Source organism: Helicoverpa armigera, chromosome 8, assembly GCF_030705265.1.
Source record: "Helicoverpa armigera isolate CAAS_96S chromosome 8, ASM3070526v1, whole genome shotgun sequence".
In the NCBI taxonomy this organism is placed as follows: domain Eukaryota; kingdom Metazoa; phylum Arthropoda; class Insecta; order Lepidoptera; family Noctuidae; genus Helicoverpa; species Helicoverpa armigera.
This window is the reverse complement of record NC_087127.1, coordinates 6,496,099-6,517,100: the sequence shown is the minus strand read 5'-3', so window position 1 is coordinate 6,517,100 and position 21,002 is coordinate 6,496,099. Positions and strand designations below refer to the sequence as shown.

General features: G+C 36.3%; 3 protein-coding genes and 1 non-coding gene across 7 annotated transcripts; 1 reads left to right on the top strand and 3 right to left on the bottom strand.

Annotated features, from left to right (window-relative positions):
* Positions 1–321: 321 nt before the first annotated feature.
* Positions 322–8,686, bottom strand: LOC110375877 (ubiquitin conjugation factor E4 A). The gene is made up of 16 exons (XM_064035993.1): positions 7,825–8,686; positions 7,622–7,753; positions 7,249–7,412; positions 6,898–7,077; positions 6,346–6,498; positions 5,929–6,097; positions 5,416–5,554; positions 4,864–5,058; positions 4,548–4,718; positions 3,934–4,057; positions 3,367–3,512; positions 2,858–3,007; positions 2,255–2,498; positions 1,677–1,839; positions 1,155–1,359; positions 322–964 (listed from the first exon to the last, which is right to left on the bottom strand). The coding sequence occupies exons 1-16, from the start codon at positions 8,456–8,458 to the stop codon at positions 814–816; spliced, it is 3,120 nt and encodes a 1,039-aa protein (XP_063892063.1). The 5' UTR covers positions 8,459–8,686; the 3' UTR covers positions 322–813.
* Positions 8,687–9,174: 488 nt separating this feature from the next.
* On the top strand, positions 9,175–15,884 carry LOC110375873 (protein suppressor of sable). Of its 3 annotated transcripts, none has more exons than XM_021334151.3 (2): positions 9,175–9,350; positions 11,712–15,884. In XM_021334151.3, the coding sequence occupies exon 2, from the start codon at positions 11,725–11,727 to the stop codon at positions 15,271–15,273; it is 3,549 nt and encodes a 1,182-aa protein (XP_021189826.3). In that variant the 5' UTR covers positions 9,175–9,350; positions 11,712–11,724; the 3' UTR covers positions 15,274–15,884. The 3 variants fall into 3 exon arrangements, with proteins under 3 accessions (XP_021189826.3, XP_021189825.3, XP_021189827.3); XM_021334150.3 differs by lacking the exon at positions 9,175–9,350 and adding an exon at positions 10,001–10,334; XM_021334152.3 differs by lacking the exon at positions 9,175–9,350 and adding an exon at positions 10,819–11,137.
* A 774-nt stretch (positions 15,885–16,658) lies between these two features.
* Positions 16,659–17,866, bottom strand: LOC110375894 (intraflagellar transport protein 22 homolog). 2 transcript variants are annotated; one of them, XM_049837957.2, is made up of 4 exons: positions 17,707–17,866; positions 17,373–17,548; positions 16,867–17,073; positions 16,659–16,796 (listed from the first exon to the last, which is right to left on the bottom strand). In XM_049837957.2, exons 1-4 carry the CDS (start codon positions 17,749–17,751, stop codon positions 16,760–16,762), a joined length of 465 nt encoding a protein of 154 aa, XP_049693914.2. In that variant the 5' UTR covers positions 17,752–17,866; the 3' UTR covers positions 16,659–16,759. The 2 variants fall into 2 exon arrangements, with proteins under 2 accessions (XP_049693914.2, XP_021189855.3); XM_021334180.3 differs by having other exon boundaries at positions 16,871–17,073.
* A 377-nt stretch (positions 17,867–18,243) lies between these two features.
* On the bottom strand, positions 18,244–18,315 carry Trnaq-cug (transfer RNA glutamine (anticodon CUG)). The gene has a single exon. It is a non-coding gene; the product is annotated as a tRNA-Gln (tRNA).
* Positions 18,316–21,002: the final 2,687 nt, after the last annotated feature.

The window sequence follows — 21,002 nt, the reverse complement described above, 5'->3', positions numbered from 1 at the left end:
TCTATGCTACATGGTGGTCATAGATTTACAATCCCACTACCGTTTGTGGAGGTACTTGTTCTTCAAGTCTTCAGTAGCTTTGGGTTGGCCCCCTATATCTTCAAGATTAATTTAATTGCAATTATTAACCCCACAATATTGTCTACTTTATATTTAAAACCACAATAGGTGCTTCATATCTATAGCCACAAATTAGGTGGAACATTTTATTCCATATCATAACATTTATTACTTATAAATAAATAGTAATTGGGGTTAGCAAATGTTTAGCATGCGTTTCCGAGACCAAGGGTTAGATACAGAAGAAATAAAACTTTGGAGTTCAAGAAATATATTAATTATATCTAGTATAAGTTTATTATGCTAAATCATAGACAGAAAATAGTAATTTATCACAATAAAAAGTAAAGTACAAACTTTAATTGTAAATCTGTACCCACCCAGTAAATTAAAATGCACCCAATGACATCATTCCAATAACAATAGCATATAAACAAATTGAACGCTTGAAACAAATAATAGAATATGTACTTAATAAACAATACAGAACATTAACTGTAAATGATATGTGCCAAAAATTGGATGACTAACTAAAATTTACAAGAATTGAAACACAACTAAAGAAATTATAATACATTAAACACTGTTATCACTTGACACAAAACCACACAAACATCCCAATTATAACTACGGCCCTTATATATAATGTATAGTATTGCCTTCAATACGAAATCTACTCTCTAACTAAAATAACCTACATTAATATACTAGCTTTTCTAGTAAAATATACAAAAAACTATTTATATTTGTCTTCTATTCGTTACTGGTCGGGTTTTGAGCAATATTCTGCTTCTGTTGAGCAATCCATGCTAGGATTTTCTCTTTGAGTTCGGTGTTGGACTTCACTTGGTCCATAGACAGCGGCGATCGGTTGAACGGATCTGATTGGTCACTCAGAAGATGTCTGAAACAGTGGAATGAGTTAGTTATAGTGAAATCATTAATTATTACAAAGTTTAAAAAACAAAACGCAAAACAACATAGCCCATTTTGGCAGAAGGCCATTTTTAATGGTCAATTATATTACTGCTTCCATCGAAGTTTATTTAAACCGTTTTTTTTTATCTTGAAAATATTATTTTTGACGGCTATACCTCGCGATGGTGGTTCTATCGACCGTGGTGCGGGAACTGGGCAGTATAACAGGGTCCATCATGAGGGTGCTCATGATGGGATCGAGGAACTCCTCAGGCGCGTTGGCGAGTATCTCCTCGTCTCGTTGCCGCTGTACTGCAAACCTTTCTACGCACGTAGCTACTTCACGTAGCGAACCTATGAGGGCTCCACCTCCGATGCGAGCTAAGGAAGAAATAAAAGTATTTTTTTAGTTATTTACAGATTTTGTGTACAATCTGACAACTTACACAGATCTTCGCTAAGAAGTTCAATGTTACTTTAATCTTTTATTATACGAATAATGAATAGGTTGGGCGAAAGTTATTTATGCGCCTACTATGAGTCTACTCTCCGCGAATTTTTTTAAAGATGTTTGACAGGCTGCAATCTTGGATACCTTGGTCCACTAATGGTGGACCATGGTTTCCCAAAAATCATCGATCCATGCAGTTACTTAATTTTTATTATACATATACAATGGGAGAGTAAAAAATACTTGCCCAACACAGCTTCAGCTAATGTGAACAGTTGCGGTGAATACGACCGTCCGTCATCAGACACGGCGGCACAGAAGCGCTCGTTGCTGCCCAGTTCTACGTACATGCGGCAGATGTCCAGCACGGTACTGGCTGGCTCGAACTCGTACTCTTTCATGTCTTTTACCTGAAAGGAGGTGAAGTTATAGGTTTGGATTGTTTATGGTTCAAAATATGTGAGTTTGAGTACCTATGAAAACGAATAGTACTTATACAATGCCTTTTGGTAAATAAATTAATAATTCACACGAACGACAAGTTTGTTAGCATATCTCTGGAATAGTTTTGCGACGTTGTAAATATGTAATAAAACTTTACCTGAAGCATGTGACAGAATTAGGACCAAATTCAGTAATAACTAAAACGTTAGTTTTCTTAAGGCAACTATTGACTATTAATCTTCCCTCTAAATGTTTTAAGAAGAACGGATGTTCAATGTGTCTTGTTCAAGTTGTGATGTGAACTTGAGCATTAGGTACTGTAAGCAATTTAGCACAATATATTATAGAGCAAGAAAGTCAATATTTAACACTGCAACTCACCTTAAAATTCTTCTTATTAGGCCCAACGAGATGCAGTAAGAAGTAGTTGAGCATGGACGCGATCCGTTCCACGAGCGTAGGATGACAGAAGACATACGGCGCATGCGCGGTGAGGCGCACGAGAGTGCGAATAGTATCGCGGCCCAAGATGTTGTCGAACCGCGCCAACATACCGATGTGGGATAAGTTGGATAGGTTCTGAGCTCGTTCCTGTGATGGTAGGTTGGCCCATGAGCCTGATTCTCTGTAATTATAAGTAAATTTTAGATTTTGAATTTTGAATTTCCGATAGCTGTAATTATCAGTAAATTTTTTGTGAAGTCAGTAAAAAAGGATGATGATTTATATTTCAGCCTACAGAAGAGGGCGTTAAATATCTTACTTTTTGCATACCTTTACATTACATATATTTGTAAGTTTGCTATGTAAAAAGCTTATTAAGGTAAATGCTTCGCCTTGTAGCGGGAAATTCAATATAACATGTTTTTTACTAAATGTATTACTTAATACGAGCGAATCCATATACTATTTTGGATATTCTGGATTTCACTCTATCAATAGTAAAAGTTGAGGTACAAGTATAAATAAAGGCTCTAGACTCACTGCGCAGTCTGCATGGTACGTATCTGCGCCATATTGCCGAGTGCTTCGTCGAGCAAGAAGATGGCGTCGTTCATGAGAAGATTCACAAATCTCAGGAATATCGGTGGGTGTACGGCCTCCATGTTAGCTTCGGCCTCTTTTGCTAATCGCCTGAAAATTAAATTGTATATGTTGATTATCATGCTTAGCTCTATGTATTTGTGGAAGATTTTTCTAATTAAATTAAATATATTGTGATGACATAACATAACTTCTCAAGAAAAAGACGAGTAAGATGGTGCTGTATGTTCACTTCGTAAAATAAATATTTTCACTTCTTTTTCCGAGCCTTTTCCCAACTACAACTTTGGGGTCGGCTTCCAGTCTAACCAGATACAGCTGAGTACCAGTGCTTTACAAGAAGCGAATGACTATCTGACCCCACAACCCAGTTACTCGGGCAACCCAATACCCCTTCATAAGACTGCTGTCAGACTTACTGGTTTTCACCGTTATATAAAAATACTCACGTAAATGCATCTCTATGTTCCTCCATGGCCCACAGGAAGTCCATGACGAGGTACATGGGGCGGCGGTAGTTGAACTTCTGTTCAAACTGCACGCTCTGGCCCGTCATTTCTATGCCCACGAACACGTCCAGTAGACAGGGCACTAGCTGTGGGGTGGAAAAAAAGAATATTGAAATGAGGTTGCAATACTAATGACCAGTTTCTCTTTCTGGACGAGTCTCTGATAGCCTATTAGGAAATTATCTCACATAAAACTATAACTTTGGGTTAGCAGATAAAAGCTGCTTATAATTTCTGAAAGATGACATTAATTATCATATAACTAATTGAGACTTTATAGGTAACCAGTGAAACGGGGCCTAAACCTTTCTATTATACAAAAGAAGAAAATAAAGAAATAGAGTTTTAACAATCATTTGTGTAACACTATTGCAATTACAAAGAAAACCATTATTAGATATAGGTTATACATAACTAGATATACCCGTCAATCGTCGAAAAAATTTTGTGTAGTTATTTTCTTATTATATCAAGAATTAAAATGTTTCTAATATTTCTTCTAAATACCTGCAATCGATGTGGATGTTCCTTGAACAACTGTTCTCTGTAGAAGGAGGCTAAGCTGCTTAGCGGTTGCTGGTCATCTGGGTGATTCGGTAACATCGCTTCGAGACATTCCGCTAGTCGAGCTCTGTAACATAATTTTAGTAATAGATTAGTGACTTATAGCACTGTATATACTCCTCTTAATAGCGTGACAGGAAAATTGATTTCTTGCCAGTTCTATTCTTTCTTACCACCTTCCCACTAAGTACATTAACGGGCACATAATATAATAAGTAGGCAAGGGTTTGGGGTACGACGACACTATACTTATATGAGAATAAGCGACACTTGAAAGTAGTCCTTTTATGTGCTTGTCATTATTGACTGTATATGGTTAAGACCATAATATATTTGTTATGTGGCGGGCCGCAGCACGCTGGCCACGTCCGCCTCCTCCGTGCTGGCGGCTCTGTTGGTGTTACTGCTGTGTCTACATACCTGAGGTGAGGGTTGTAAGTGCGGCTGGAGTCGCCCATGAAGGTGAGCACGAGCGTGAGCGCGGGCCGCAGCACGCTGGCCACGTCCGCCTCCTCCGTGCTGGCGGCTCTGTTGGTGTTACTGCTGTGTCTACATACCTGAGGTGAGGGTTGTAAGTGCGGCTGGAGTCGCCCATGAAGGTGAGCACGAGCGTGAGCGCGGGCCGCAGCACGCTGGCCACGTCCGCCTCCTCCGTGATGGCGGACGACGTACGCCGAGCCATCGTTATCAGAACCACCACGTTTTCTAGCACGAACTCTGGGACACATCTGTGAAGGAAAATTCATAAGTTATAACTACAACATAGTGATTGATAGGATTTGCCACCTCCGTTTGCACTAGCAACGTGCAAGTCGCCTTAATAGTTCCGAGACGACATAGAATTTGGCGAGAGATAAAATAGTTGTTACTTACCTCAAAGTATCAGGCGGTGGTGTAGTAACAGGCATCTGTATGGGCACCATGCTCATGGGCGCGTAGCAGGACTGCGGCGCGTCGGGGTCTGCTCTCACGGCCACTTGCACGAGCCACGTGCACGTCGTCGCTTGTAGACGATTGAGGTTCGTCAGCATTTCCTTCTCGAGTAACGCGCAGCGGAGGCTTACGAATCTGTTGAAAGAGGTATTTTAAATTGGTAAATATAGGTATACAAAAAATTGTATTTACGTATATAAACTTTATGTAAAAATAACATCCTTGTCCTAGGTTTATGATTAGCTAACTGAATTAAAATTATCCCTCTAAATTGTATCTACATGACATTTGTTTACTTTCAATATTTATAAGATGACCTCTCCGCTGTGGGTGCATCGTGAGTATCAGACTCTTACTGACTAAAACCGACCATATTCTTTCCTGAGCCCTTCATGTACCGGGGACATGTTAACTCTGTGGAACAATACCGCAGCATGTTAGGAACACCCTTAGGTATACAAGTGACACAGCTGATAATAAATGCAAAATTACTTGGACATAAGATGATGTGCCCTCTGCCTCATGGGCTCGACGAGGTGATGCGCTCCGGCCGCCACGTCTGCCAGTGCGCGCTGAGCCTGTCCCAGCTCTTGACCACACCGCCACAGCTTTTCAGCACACACACGAACACCTAGAATGGCCAATTAACATTAAAGACTTTAGTATATAAAAGAGTCCCGCAATAAAAAGTCAAGTCACAATCAACAAAAATAAAATGTAAATTACAATAATATTGGTAGAATTTTTCACTGAGACTATTGCGGTACCAGGCACACACATAATGCACTTAGAGACAACTTTATTCGAATAGTGTATTCCTCTACTATATAAATACTACAGAGAAAATACCGAAATTACTATTACCTAGAAATAGACTTCAGACTATTTCCCTCTTCAGAGTTTCATCAAAATCTGTACAGTAGTTTTAAACTGAAAAAGTAACAAACATACCAACATCCATACCATTCCATACATGCATCCAAGAAACCCAAGCAAGCAACTTACCCAAATCAATGCACTTCTGAGTCATGAAGAAGCACTCGGTGACAAAGTTGTATGTGTCAGCCGTTGGCCGTTTGATAGGCTGATCATCTTCTGTCACTCTGGATGGCAGTAAACAAGTCTCACTGTGTAGGCAGTCTAAATGCACTGATTTGGCCACGCAATCTTGAGGCTGCAATGATAGGACAAATATTTGGAAGACAGGTTTCAACTAACATAAGAATAAAAAAGTATTGGTTAGCTACATGTTTTATTTATTTTCTGTTATTTCATGTTTCTTTAATTTGAAAGACATAATCAAATTCAAATAGGAAAAACACCTGAAAAGGAAAGTTACTGTAACAATAAGTGTAGAACATAAAAGTTTTTTTCCTATCCTCACATAGTAAGGAAACTTATGGTATATAGAAAATATCTTACCAATACAGCACCATATGTAGGGTCAATCTTGAGTGCCTTAGGATCATCAGCCGAGTTACAGAATGGTTGGCATAGCTGCAGCAGCACAGCTCCTAAGTTCAGCATGAAACCATCCGACACTGTGCTTAGTGTTGCCGCACTCACTTCCCCATGCTGAAATTGACAAAGACATTGTTAAGTGAATTTGTGCAAGTAATGTAAGAACAAGGATTCTGGAATAATGCCAAGAATTGTGAGGGATATGAGGAGAATTGTATATTTTCAGCCTCATTGAGAAAATAATTAATTTGCAAAAACATCTCAACTATAGATATATCAATAGGAGTTAATTTTACTTTACTGCACATAAACAAAGAGTAGCATGAAAATAAGACTGAAGGATGCAGTATATTACTTGTCAGTACTCGTTTTCCCCACACCTAGAATAGGAACATTTGAAAAATAATCTATAAAACATGTCAGCTGAGCATTAATGACAGACGCAAATACATTTTTATAGTGCCAACCCTGTCACTTCAGAAGGTGGCTTTAAAATTCAAAATAAATAATCACCTGCACGTTCCAAAGTTTTCCTCTACCAACATTTGATTTTAAACACTTTCCGATCCAAGATAGCAGCCTATTCCTCAAATGTGGGCCACCTTTGAGTATGGTTAAGAATATTCTATGCAAATAATTTGTTAGGTGGGAAGACGCATTCCAAACGGATGTCTCTATCATAGATGTAGCTGCCTGAAATAACATTCACATATTATAATGAAGATCACCTGAATCTTATTGTAAGAAAATCATAGAACTAAGCTAATTGGATTATATTTGTCACACTCGTAATTTGTAATTAAATTATCTACTTATAAAGAGAATACGATTTTTGAAGACAAAGAAGTTATTTGCAAACTGTACCTGATCCATAGGATTGTCAAAGAAGTCATGTGGTAATGATGCATTTCTTGGTAGAACTGAGAGGCTCAGTAAGGCACCAATGACAGAATCCTGGTAGAATCTGCCATTGGTCTCATTCTTGGGTTCACATGCTTCTAATAAAACGGGGGCTAACCATTGATTGGCTGTAATGTAAAAGTTGTAATTAATATCTGATATTTAATTGAAAACATTGATTTAATTTTAATTTTGATATACATGCCTCGCAACACAAAATTTGTGAATGAAAAAGATGCAATATAGAAGATCAGAAATAGAAAATCTGTTTAAACAATAAAGGTAGTATTGTTATTGTCATTTAATGAATATTTGAGTTAACAACAAGGTCACTTACCAGCAAATAGGTGAATAGATGGCAGTACATAAATAGGTAAATTTATAAGATTTGATTTGTTTACATCTATGTGGATTCTTTTTAATACAGGTATCATTGTTTCTCGCAACTGTTCTTGAGAATTTGGATCACCTATAAAAAATATTATGAATAAGTTCTAAAAATTAAAGAATGGGAAGAAACAAAGGAATGAAGATTATTACCATCGGACATAAATGCTTTCACAATGTCTAAGAAAAATGTGTGACATTGAGGGTCAACATGCTGTAAAAGTTCCATAAGCTGTATAGAAAAATCTTGCCCTTCAAATAAGGCTGGTTGCTTAAGAGCGGTCACAGCATTTCTGAATATGAGCTCCTTCATCTTTTGTACGGCTGCCTTCACAACTGGGGAAGATACTTGCTCATAACTTTGTAAATTCTGAATGGAGCTAAACAAGTACGGAAAAATCTGCTTTTGTATAACATGTTCTTGGTAAACTTTGCTTGTTTTCGGTATTACACTTGATTCAACATCTGTGAGTAGTAGCCTTTCAAACAAAGCCTGCTCTAAGGCTTCTAAATCTAAATACACTTGTGGTTTAGTTGCTTCTGCTAGTTCCTCTAAAAAGACTAGTTGTCTCTCTCCACCTGGATATTCTGCAGCTTTAGGATTAATTGTAAAGTGGAAAACGTTTTCGACAATGTTATTTATTGTTTCGATTTCTTCAGCGCCGGGCGGTATTTTGGAGGCAGCTGGAAAGGCAGCATTGTCCTCAACACGAGGGGATTCAATTGTTGACGATACTTCAGAGGCCCCTAATAGCCCAGCAAATGGATTGTTTGGTTCAGACATCATAAAATTGTTGTAAACTTGACGAGCACTAACAATATCACGTTATATATTAAAAATTATTCAAGACACGATCACATACAACGTCAAATTACATTTTGTTCTTTAAAATCATAGCATGAATATTTACGATAAATCGTAAGCAAAAGTAAACCCAAGAAAAATTTGTATTTTCGTCGAAACGCTGACTTATCACAAAATTGATAATAAAGTGACATTACGATTTTGATGATCATGATGACATTTACATTCGGTTTTGAAATACCGCTACGCACTAAAATATGTTTTTAAACATATAGATGAAGATATTTTCTTTATTACTATTTGACTTATTAAGATCGTTATTTAATTGCAGAGCCTCGATTTTCAAATATAAAAAAAATTTTAGTCATTTCACTTTTGTAAATGTTTATATATTATTTTCAGCTGGCAACAAATTAGCAATTTTCTACCTTTTTATAAATTTGCAACATTTAAGTCACAATCAATGCAGAAACTCTTTATTTGTTAATTATTTTAACATTACTTAATTGTACTAAAATCTCTTATTTGGAATTAAAAAAAGAATAAATTCCTTTATTTTTACAATAACACAGAAGAAATCGTTTTTAAATAAAGAAAAACTTTAAAGTAGATACTATTGAACGGAAACTCTACACACATTTTTGGAAAGTAAGTACTGCAGAGGGCGTAATGGTGTCGCAGCACTAGCGCTTCCACTTCCAGCGTGTCAAAATTTATAACTAAATATTTTTAGATTGCCGCATTGTTCTGCTACAGTCGTCGTTCGATATCAATCTAGCGTACTCGAATTGTTACGTCTTTATGCAGGACATGACCGAGAAATTTACATTTTTTATGGCGTTTAGTAGTCGCTTATAGTGATTCGTTCATTAATGTAAGATTGGTAACAATTATTAATATTTACTCGTTAGGCCATTTTATGAATGCGTGTCCCCTTTTACATAGTGCTTGGTCAGCTAAAGGAAATACCATACACGTGCAATATCCATCAACGTTACACATTTTTGTTTAATGCGCGTTTCAAAGGAATTATGCATAGTATTTTGCAAATCGGTAATCGTATCACTCGTTATTGATCAATCTAATAATATTGCTACCCAGCCAAAATGGCGGCCGTAACAAAGCGATAACTGTCTTGTGCTTGGCAGCCATGGCCGTACACAAATTATCGAACTAAGATTTAGAGTATGTCTCATTTAACTCTTGAAACAACTCTAATTTTGTGCATGATATTATGATTTCTTTACTTATCTTTTTTGTATGTATTTATAATATTTGTGTACCTATGTAAAATAATATTTCTATGCCTATAAGAGGGGTTACTGTTTGGTGTCGGTAATGTAAAATGTATCGTCATAAATTCTTATTCTAATCATTTCTTGCACCGTCCATATTTATTTGATGATTTCTACTTTTCACGTTCATATTTTACATTATAATGCTGCTAAATTGAAAGGACCGTTTAGGTACTCAGTGTATGTAGGTTAACAACACGCCATATTTACACGTAGATATCGACCCGACCACAACGATATTTTTGTGTTAGTGTGTGTAAGCGTTATACGACTCGTGACCTCGATGAAAGGAAGGACAGATATCTTGCCGTTCTAGAAGGCTGACGTCATTCAAATCGTAGCGAGAGCGCAGCGCGCAGCTAGATATTGTGAAATGTGAACGGCCACCCACTGCTTGCTTGGCTTGGCTGTATCTACCTAAATTACTCTTGAAAGTAGTGGCTATGAACAGTTATTGTACTGACTTCTGCCATACATGTTGAATTTCGAACTGCGCAACGCCTAAGTAATTTTGTGATTCCTGGAGAAACATTCCCAATGATAATTGTTCCGACGAATATTAGGTATAGTATTTGAAAGAAAATCGAGATTTATTCTCGTGGATTATAGATAGACGATTACACTTATTAACTAGCAAACTAATTACTCAATTTTTTTCTTAATTTATCATGCGCAGTCACAAGGGCGTGTCTTGCATATAGAGTGCAATGTGATTGTCGTATTGTGATTTTTTGTAAGATTTTTTGAATTCCATTTCCTATTTAGTAATCTGTTTTTGTTTTTTAGCCTTGGTTGATTTAAATTCGCTATAAATAGATCTGTGACGTTTCATTCCCTAACTTGCTAACGGGTCCTTGGTCGTCTTCCTCTTTAATTTGGGTGCATTATACAGTAAAAATGGCGAGTATGACAGTCGATTTTCCTTGCATGACGTGTTTGCCGTTTCATCGACGCTTGTTAGTATTTGTAACATTGTTGATGTCCCTTTCTCACTTGTTGGAGAAGTGAGTAAGCTGTCATCCAACATGTTAAGAATAATGCGCAGTTGATGTGGCAGGAACGTAGCTAAGTAGAATTTGACCGTGACTCCTAATTTTATCGAGAATTGAGATTTGTTTGTTGGTCATATTACTCGGAACCATTATGATAACACGAAACATAAAAATATAGCTTGTAACTTTTATCACTTTACAAAGCCGTGAATGATATCGAAATTTTAACTACGTGCTTGCCTACATTGCCTAATAAATAACATTTGAAATATCTAAGAAAACAAGATATTTTCAAATTGTAGTCACATTATTTACATAATTATCATCTACAGCCAGTCTTATCTGTTTTGTTTTGATCCACGCAGCAATTATAGGTAAAATGTGAACATTCGTCCCTGCTCTCTTCATAAGTCCAATTATCTACTCATACATAATAGTATTTTCTTATTTATGTATTTTCAGACATAATAAGCACATAATCCTTGCTTATATATTTTTTTGCCATACTATTTGTAACTTCCTATTGTTGCAGAGGTATTTCATAATTTGTATGTACAAAAGTATTCTTTCAAAACTTTTCCTACATAATATCGAGGTAGCAATTTGAACTAGCGCCATCTATTGACGCAACAGATTTAAATTGGGCACACGTTTTGTCTACGAAGCTATAATAGAAAACAACTCATTACTTATCGTCTTTTCTTTATCGCATTAAGAAAATTTGAATAACAAATAGTGGAAATTATTATCGCATAGATGTTCTAAAAGTTTCTTGGTACATTGGATTTACACAAATAAATATGCCAATATACAAAGCTAATAATTTTGCTGTCATACACATGAGTAAATTACGATAGTGCCTCTCTATAAATGATAATTCAATTAAGTATGGTATATAAATTAGGTAATGAAGTAATAGTAATTAATTGTGCATTTGTCTCATTCCAGTGACACTTTCAAGATGACGGAAGCTGAGCCTAATGCTGAAATGGAAGATTTGGAAGATGGGGAGATTGAGAGTGAAGGTGAAGAAGCAACTGAAATTCCAGCGGAGGAGAAAGGTATGGATACAGTACCTACTATCAACGATAAAATGCCCACGGTAAAATCAGAAACCCAAGATTTTTATTATTCAAAATCAGGTAAGAAAAAGAAATCAAAAGCTAATAAAGAACAAAAGTTCAAGGACAAAAGTAAAAAGAATCGGAAATATTCTAGTCCTACAGAAGATGATTTTGCTGGCAACATTGAAAAAGCCATCAGAAAAGCTATGAACAAAAATGATGGCATTGATGATAACGACGATGATGTAGAAGATCGCCGAAAACATAAAAAACGAAAGAAACATGATATAAAAGATGGTCCTAGTAAAAAGCGTAAAAAACAAGATTATTCTGATGAAATGGATGAAAGTGAAATGATGTGTGTGAGAGGAGCTTCTCCTGTACACAGGCAGTCGCCTGATGATGTTTATGCTGATGACGATAGAGATTCATATGCATCTGACAGCAGTCAGGAGTCTAGGGGACAGCAACAGCACCATAGGCAACAGAGACACAACAGACAGCGTGAACGAAACAAAAACAATAAAAATGACCGTAGACGAGGCAACCATCCAATGCAGGACCCTGACGGAGTTTGTTTATATTACATGCAAGGTAAATGCCATAAAGGTGATGACTGCATTTATTCACATGATGCACAACCGCCAAGAAAAATGGAATTATGCAAGTTTTATTTAATGGATTGTTGTGCAAAAAGAGATAAATGTTTGTACATGCATGCTGATTTTCCATGTAAATATTATCATACTGGGCTTCAGTGTATATATAAAGATGAATGTAAATTCGCACATGGTAAACCATTAAGTGATGGTTTGAAAAATATTCTTTTAAAACACATAGAGTCTGCTCCTAAAGAAATCTTAGGTGATTTCCCACGGCTTAACAGAGAAGGGGCGTTAAAAATGTTACAAACGACTCAAGCAAAATTAATCCAACAATATAACGAATCTTCGGAAGGTAATGAAAAAAACATTCCATCATTATTTGAGTTAAATATACCAAATCCACAAAATACTCCAGAGTCGATGAATCAAGGAAATTATATGAACGAGAGACAAAATAAAATATCACCAAAAGTACGACAGTCGAGGTGGCAAAATGATATATCTAATAATCAAAACTTTAACATCAACTCATCGCCGAATAATAACACAAACTCAAGTAATGTACTTAGCATAAAGAATTTAACTGGGGTTCTAACTCCTCGACAAATTTCAGATCTAACCAAAATGGGTATTGATAATTTAGATCAGCTCGGCCAACTTACTGTATTGCAGTTGAATAGCATAGGGTTATCGTTAAAACAAATAACTGAAATTCAATTAAACACAATGAATATACAAAAGTTAGGATTAATTAATACCAACAATGATCCACCACAGTTCATTAATCAAGCAGCTGGTAGTAAAGATTTAGATTTAAGAGTGCCGCCTATAGCTGTACCTGTTTCTAGTAATGCAACGATATCGACAGATTTACCAGGAAAAGACATTGATATGCGATTCCAGCCATCTGCAATGCTTCCAGGATCTGAAGAAACCGCCTCTAATAAACCCAGTCAAAAAGATTCACAGACGAGCAAGGATATGATTGATATAGACCAGTATACAAAAGATGCTCTTAAATTCGCGTCGAAGGATAAAGAAAATATTGATATTTCTAACGAGACGTATGAAACGGATAAACCTGTTATTTCTAATGAATCAAAGGACGTAGACCATCGTGTGCTTCCTTTTTCGGATGACGCTCCTAGAGTTATGCATACTGCCATTGAAGACAACCACGTAACGAAAGAATGTGATACAGATATTAGATTTCTACAACCAGAGCCTTTGTTTAAGAACCCTGAAAAGAGACACCGCCGATCAACTACTGACGATGAGGATAACAATTTATTGATAGATGAAAAATGGTATTCAAGTGATGAAGAAAAAGGAATGAAGAAAAAGTCTCCTGCTTCATCACCTCAGCAGAAGTCTCCCTCTCCACAAGCGTCAACTCCACAAGTAATAGAACCCTCTGCTTTATTAAGCAGGCTTGGAGATCTTTCAAAGATTGATATAAGCGACGAGGTCACAAAATTGTTAAATACCATGAAAAATAATCTGCAAGAAAATAAAGTTGAAAATAATTCTGAGGGTGCAGCGTCTCCACAAAATAGACCGAGAGATCCGCGGGCAAGACGCTCTCCAGAAAAACAAAGTGATTCCATTAAGTCTTCTACTAAAAGGCCTCCACGAGTTTCAATTTATGAGTGTATTGATGGTGAGCCGACGGATGGTCGGCGAAGGACTGATGTCGATTTGCGGCAGTCTGATTTTAATCTTCCCGCTTTTGGTGATACTGACTTGCGTCAGACTAGTGGAGATATTGATTTTCGTTTAGGTTTGCCCTTTAAGCCTCTGCCGAACTACACTCCAGCTTCGGAAATAAATGCCTCAATCAATAGCCATCCTCCTATGACCTATAAAGTAGTGCTTATTGATATACCACGGCCAGACTATACCGATATTAGAAATAGTACGGCTAAGTCACAGGCATTAGTAGATCCACGACTTAGGAAAGTTTTTAGATTATCAGTTGATGAGTCCAACAGCGACAGTGAAAAGTCTAACAAGAATTCAACTGCCACAACTCCCACGGGCCCTAGAGTCGACCCACGAAGAAAACCTAAGGATGCCGGGGAAGCTGTTGCTCAAGATCAAAAATCTAGTTCATTAGATTTACAAACTATTCTCCAAAATTCCAATTGGTATAAAGAAATGAGTTCAACACAAAAGATATTTGTAAATCAACATTTAGCACCGGTGACACAAATGATTAAACAGTATCAACAGGAGAAGGTTCCCGGAAAGAAATTCGATTTAGCTTCCATACAAAGCAATAGTGTGTTGTGTAAAATATTTACAAACTTGGGTGTTTCATTAGGTGAAAATGGTGAGTACTCCTATTTACCAAAACCCAAAGAAGCTTTACTCAAAACTCCAGTTAATTTTAATCAAACTCCATTTGGCATGAATAGCAACATGGGTGGACCTCCGGGATCAATGGACGGAGGTAATATGAACATGATGAATATTCCACCAATGGGTATGCCAGGTATGAATAATATGAATTTAGGTAACATGCATGGATTTAATCAATCTATGCCTGATCCACGGGGAGGTCCGACGCCCGGACTTCTAGGAATAGCTCCAAATATTCCTCATAATTTCAATAATAAATTTGGTGGACCTAACAACTTTGGAAATATGCCTTATAATGGTCCTGGGCCTGGCAATGATTTTAATTTTATGGACGGTGACCAAAATTACCCAAGGTTTCCAAATCGAGGAGGTCATCGAGGACGCGGCAACGACCGGTGGAATCGAGGAGGTTCGGGTAGAGGGCATAGGGATCGAAAAAACTTTAATGATCGTGGAAATTGGAAGAATGATAGAAATTAGGTTTTGTATAAATGTTAAATGCTTTTCAAATAGTATAGTGTTAACGTAATAAATTATTTTAATTAACGTAGATAACTCCTTCCACATGCAGCAAAATGTGATCGAGGTGATAATATTATTAATGACAGACTTAGTAGGTACGCTGTATTTTAATAGTGTAGGTAGGTTATAGGTAACGTGTATAATATAATGTACAAGGTCCCATTAATTGTAAATATTTTTTATTTAGCAGTTAAATGATCAATTTCAGTATCGTTATTTATCTATGTAAAATAATTATTTGAGTACTGAATTAAGTTCATTAAAAATAAAATTACTCATTATAAGAGCCAAATGTTTTAAGACTGAGTGCGTGCGTCGAGGTTTATGAAATGTTTTTCTTTCATTAAAAATAATGCATTGTTTCGATCCTCAAAATAACAATCAACACAAACTGTAAGTTTTGTATTAAAACAACGTGTGGTGGTAGATATCTATGCTCCGTCATAGTGAAAAAGCAATATGAATATTACCTCTAGATTGTTGAAATGTTATTTCTGTAGGTAAATATTGTAATAAAATCATAGACGGGCCTACTCATCATTAAAATAAATTCGTTTATATTTTATAAATGTCTTGATTTTCACACCTTTTCTTTCAAAACTTACTTTATTTATTTATTTATACTAAATACATTTGCTCACATAATAAAATAAACATCAACTGGCTCTTCTCAGAAGGATGCTACGTTCTTGAGATACAATTATGTTTCATTTACGTCATGTAGGGGATGACAGGGAATTTTCATTCTATATAAGTACCTATTTCATGTTCATACGATGTTTTTATTTATCAAATTACCTATATACAATTATTGTTATTTGATTGATACTGAGAGTCAATAATTCTATCTAAATATTTTACAATTTAACCCATATCTTGGTACAAATGGAACACTTATTGAAAGCCCAAATAGGCTGAAAATCAGTGTTTCGTTTTGTTGACGTAAGATGATATGAGTTAATTGCACTTATATTAAGTGGGCCCAAACGTCACGCTTTGCGTTTTACAGACGCTTTTCACAGACCTGTAACAGGCCTGCGAATGGAGAAGCATCGCGAATTTCAATATCCCCATTTAGCAATACATTCTCTTTTCTACAGCAATACGAAGATAAGAAAACATCAAACATATGACATGAATTTTAATAACACGGTAAATTAAACAACAATGTGCAATAATACAAACACATCCTGTGATGCAGTTGTTTACAACTTTTATGCCTTTTAGATAAACCAGAATGAAGAGATGAACAGCGAGAAATGAATTTAATGTATTCTAGTATGATATCATCGGCGAGCGTTGGGATTACGTAAGTATGTGTGGAGAAAAATCAAAGTCACCGAGGAGATAATAAGGTTACGAGTTCTCTTTATTGATTGATTGCAAAACTGATGTTATATAACTGGCGAAGTCTATTTTTAAACGATTACCACCTGTTTTTAAATTAATTGCAACTTGAGACACCTTTGAAAACGTAGGAGCTGTAAAAAAATCATACAAAAGTTATAAAATTAATAACCAATTTATTGCCGATGCCGGTGGTATACTAACTTACAAAGGCTTAGAGAATCCATTTCTTCTTGATCGTCTGTGCAGTTGTAGAATAAAACGCACTGTTTTGCAGACAATTTCGGCTGTGACACGAAATAATTATAGAGAAGTTCCATTTCTCTTGCTGCTGCTTGAGCAGTGTTAGGGGAACATACTAATACCACTCCCTGAACGCCGACCCTCAATGCTGGCCAGCATGATTCAAACCTGAAACAGTACGGTTACGCAAGTAGGTATACATAATACGTAGTCAGTTTATAATCTGCTTGCCCTTAGGGGCCGTATCTACACTAGAGGTAGGTAGTGGAAGCAGCCATCTTATAGCTACATTGCATCAACGTACTTCATCAATTATATAAATATCAACCTGTTGATCCGAAGAACAAAAGTTGAACCTTTCATTCGATGGATGGCGCTTTTTGTAGCTACTGGTCGAGGTTATTCATTAACTGGATTTACAACTTTTACAATAGTAGCAAATTATTAAAATTATTCGACAACCTCACCTATGATCACCGCTGCAGTCCCATAGTTCTATATCAACGTTTATAGTTTTCCCATTAATGTTCAGATTAGGAAGTTCAAATTCCACTATTCTGACACCTTGAGTGGGTCGAGGTGACTCAACTTCCTCGACATTCATCGAATCCGATATGAAGTTGGCTATACTCGTTTTGCCACTCTGAAATGACAAACACCACATGCCTACTTAGTAACCAATACCCAATGCCCAGTTATGATCTAAGGATTATATTTTACTAAGTAGGGTATTAACTGCTTATCGAAATATCAGATTGGTATGAATACCTAAAGCGATGCCAAAACTAAGTAATTGATTACCTCCGAAGGTCCGATCATCAATATTTTGAGTTTGTTCGGCTGCATCGCACCAATCGCACTAGTTATCCCTATATTAAAATAATAGTTTCACTTGATGTTTATAAACATAGGTGCAATCTGAAAAGCTTTTCTCTGTCACTGTTGTGTTTAGTTATTACCAAGGCAACGTGGCGTTGCTATGTGTAAGTTTAACGAAAGTTCATTTTGCCCAATTCGCGAAGTTAGTTAAAAATAATTTATCCCATTTTCTTATTTATTAGGTTTTCAGTAGAAATGCATATTACTTATTTAGATTTTTTTATGATAACGAACATTTCCCTAACGCTTCGCCTACCTCGAATTTAATAAACCAAATTCGCAATTCTTTTATCCTTAGCGGGATAAGCAGCATAAAATAAAAAACAGGATGTAGGTACCTTAAAGTACTGTTTAGTTGAAACGTTGTTTTGATTGCTTTTAAATCTTTTTCAACGACCTCTGCCATCTAACCAAAGCATTCATAAGTGAAGACTTTCTCTCAATGTTGGTCAAAAATACAGGTCCCACCGAGATTTGAACTCGGATCGCTGGATTCAGAGTCCAGAGTGCTAACCATTACACCATGGGACCGTTGCGCTTCGTCTCAAAATTAAGATGTGGTATATAGACACTCTACCTACATTTTAACCTAATAATAAAAATGCAAGTACGATCTAAAATTAACTAAGAAACTGGACTAGTGACAGACGTGCTTTATTTTTAAAATCTATTCTGGTCATAGTCACGCGTAGTTCTGTTGCATAAAATAATGCTCTTGTTATTGTCAAATAACTATTGTCTTGTTTAGTAGCCAAAATAAAGAAAAATTAAAAGTATGAGGCAAGAAGCTTCCTTGTTGACTGATCAATCAATGCTTAGCTGAAATCGCTGAGACTACAAGCGTGACATTTTGCACCATCATTTGTTATTTGAATTTCTTCAATCTTTATAATGATTTTGCACCTGAGCGCAACTAAGTGCATAATTATTTAAACCGGAAATTAAAATACCGATATCTTAGTCCAAGACACTTCTTATCAGTCAGTTAAAAGTTATCATGTCTGGAATTAATATCTATTTTATGCTGACCTTGTTTTGTGCGGTTGCCTTACCTTCCTTATTTCTTATTTCCGGTATACCTACCGGAACGGATTTGATAAAACTGGATTCTCTGCTGTGCAACCATGCAATTCTAATAATGTCAAATTTTCCTTCTGGATATCTTTGTGTACATCAGAATCGTGCTAACTCTTTTCAACAACCCCGTAATTTTTTGTGAGCCTGGATTTCTTACTTACAAGTTGGCAATAAATAATTAAGGTTCTATCTAACTGCAGTTGTCGCAAAACTGCAGAGTTCTTCTGACTGAAGATAAATAACGACTTATCTCCTTGTACGGCAATATTAAACGATTGCATAACTCCTAGCCGGTATCTACATTATATGAAGGAAATCTATTAGTAAGGACGAATGATAGTACAAAGAAAAACCCGTGGGGTGGGATGTCTAACGGTAGAGCCGTTCTTGACTGATACTTTGTAACTGTTCCTAACCACAAGGTCCCTTGCAGTGAAAAAAAAGTGCTATACTGCAGCCGCGGTATTCGTTCATTATGTAGTACTGGGGAACAGTTACCTAGGATTAAAGTTACAGAATATACCTACATCATGACGGCATGAATGTTGACTTGCTAGCATATGTATTGAATGAATTTCAATGCTAATATATAGAGAATGTTTTTTGCTATAACTGAAAAAAAGTTGTATGTCTTGTTCCTCTAGTTAAAAGTAAAGAGCATGGTAGATTTGTAATCCTAAAGATAATCATACAAAGGGTACGTTTTACGAATCTGTGGTTTTATGTAGACGTGTGTTGTGCTAATATTATATTTTAGTGGGTCAATGACAATGAAACGCACCACTTATCAGTTTAGGTATGTTCTAATTATATACATCCGGTAGTAATAACCTGTGACCCGTGAACGATAAGATAAATCCTATCGTTAAGCACCTACGCGAAATATCTTGCTTGATTAACTGTTGCACACTGATCGTGCGCATTAATATTGCAGTAGGCGCACAAAATGCATGTAGGCGCTGTGGTTTGCGCTTCGGTGGAACTGCTTGACTAAGGCCCGGTTGTTCGAAGCTCGGTTACGTCAAGGTTAGGGTTAAATTCTAGTTACAGTAAAATTAACAGGGTTTAAATTCAAAAAGCGTTGTTGTCAAAATTTCATAATAAAAATGTCAAATTAACCGTGGTCAAAATTGACAACGGTAAAATTTTAACTTTAACTTTACCGTAACGTACGAACAACCGGGCCTAACCATCCTTGGAGTTTAATCTAACTTCACATGATTATATTCGGATGCTTTTTCGTCAGAGCATATGTAAAGCCCCTGGATACAGCTTTTACCCTTATTATAATATCTAAGTATTGCCAGGTGACGGTGTTTTCTTATAAGCAATTATCTGGCGTTAAATTAATCCAGCATTTGAATTGCAGATAGGTATCTGAAATTCATGGCTTCCTGTGAGTAATATCTTTTTAGAAAAGTCATGAAACTAAAATATACCTACAGGATGTTATTTTCTCATTTCTCATTTAAGTTTCCATAAATATACGTAAGTCATTGATGCAGATTAGATCAGAAATACTAACGAGCTCAGCCTGTTTATAACATTAGATAACGGGGAGCGACCTTGCGGTCGGCTGTCGTTCTCGTAACAGCCTCCAGTGCTTTGCATAATCCCTGCTGCATAGAACAGCAGTACTGTATAACTACGTTTATGTGTTTATGTCATTACCTACCCCGTTATAATGTAGGTAGGTATACCCCCATACACTTCTTGCCACCATATATTTAGTAACGGAATTCTTGACTCGTGGTGGGTTATCGTCAATGTAGATCATAATGCAAATAAGTGTAATGTCGTTGACAAGCACGTTTCATGTTTTTGGCAGTTGTTTAGACAGTTTTAAATTTTAACTGTTTCGCAAGAAATTACATATTGCTGCATACATAACTGTGAATTTTCTGAGAGCGTAATAAGAGAGAAGCTGGTATTATTGTCAGCCAGTAATCGTTCAAAAACCCTAGGTAAGGTTTTTTTGATCGTCGTAAATACAATTCATCCATCTTTTTTTTGCACTTCGCCTCCATCCATCATCATTAATATTCAACACTATTCTCAAAGGCTAATGCGTTCCCAGTTTAAAATACACTGTTTATTGTCAGTTGTTTATTCAAGAGAAATTCCTGAGACGAAGTGTTGTA

Bases quoted from the DNA above. Each gene is read 5' to 3' on its own strand.
- LOC110375873 (XM_021334150.3), top strand. From the start codon at position 10,309: ATGATAATTGTTCCGACGAATATTAG. The intron at 10,335-11,711 runs GTATAGTATTTG...GTCTCATTCCAG, and splicing joins ATTGTTCCGACGAATATTAG to TGACACTTTCAAGATGACGG.
- LOC110375877 (XM_064035993.1), bottom strand. From the start codon at position 8,458: ATGATGTCTGAACCAAACAATCCATTTGCTGGGCTATTAGGGGCCTCT. The intron at 6,098-6,345 runs GTAAGATATTTT...CTATCATTGCAG, and splicing joins CTACATATGGTGCTGTATTG to CCTCAAGATTGCGTGGCCAA. The intron at 3,008-3,366 runs GTGAGTATTTTT...TTTAATTTTCAG, and splicing joins GAACATAGAGATGCATTTAC to GCGATTAGCAAAAGAGGCCG.
- LOC110375894 (XM_021334180.3), bottom strand. From the start codon at position 17,751: ATGCAGCCGAACAAACTCAAAATATTGATGATCGGACCTTCGGAG. The intron at 17,074-17,372 runs GTGAGGTTGTCG...GTACTGTTTCAG, and splicing joins GACTGCAGCGGTGATCATAG to GTTTGAATCATGCTGGCCAG. The intron at 16,797-16,870 runs GTAAGTTAGTAT...ATTTTTTTACAG, and splicing joins AATGGATTCTCTAAGCCTTT to CTCCTACGTTTTCAAAGGTG.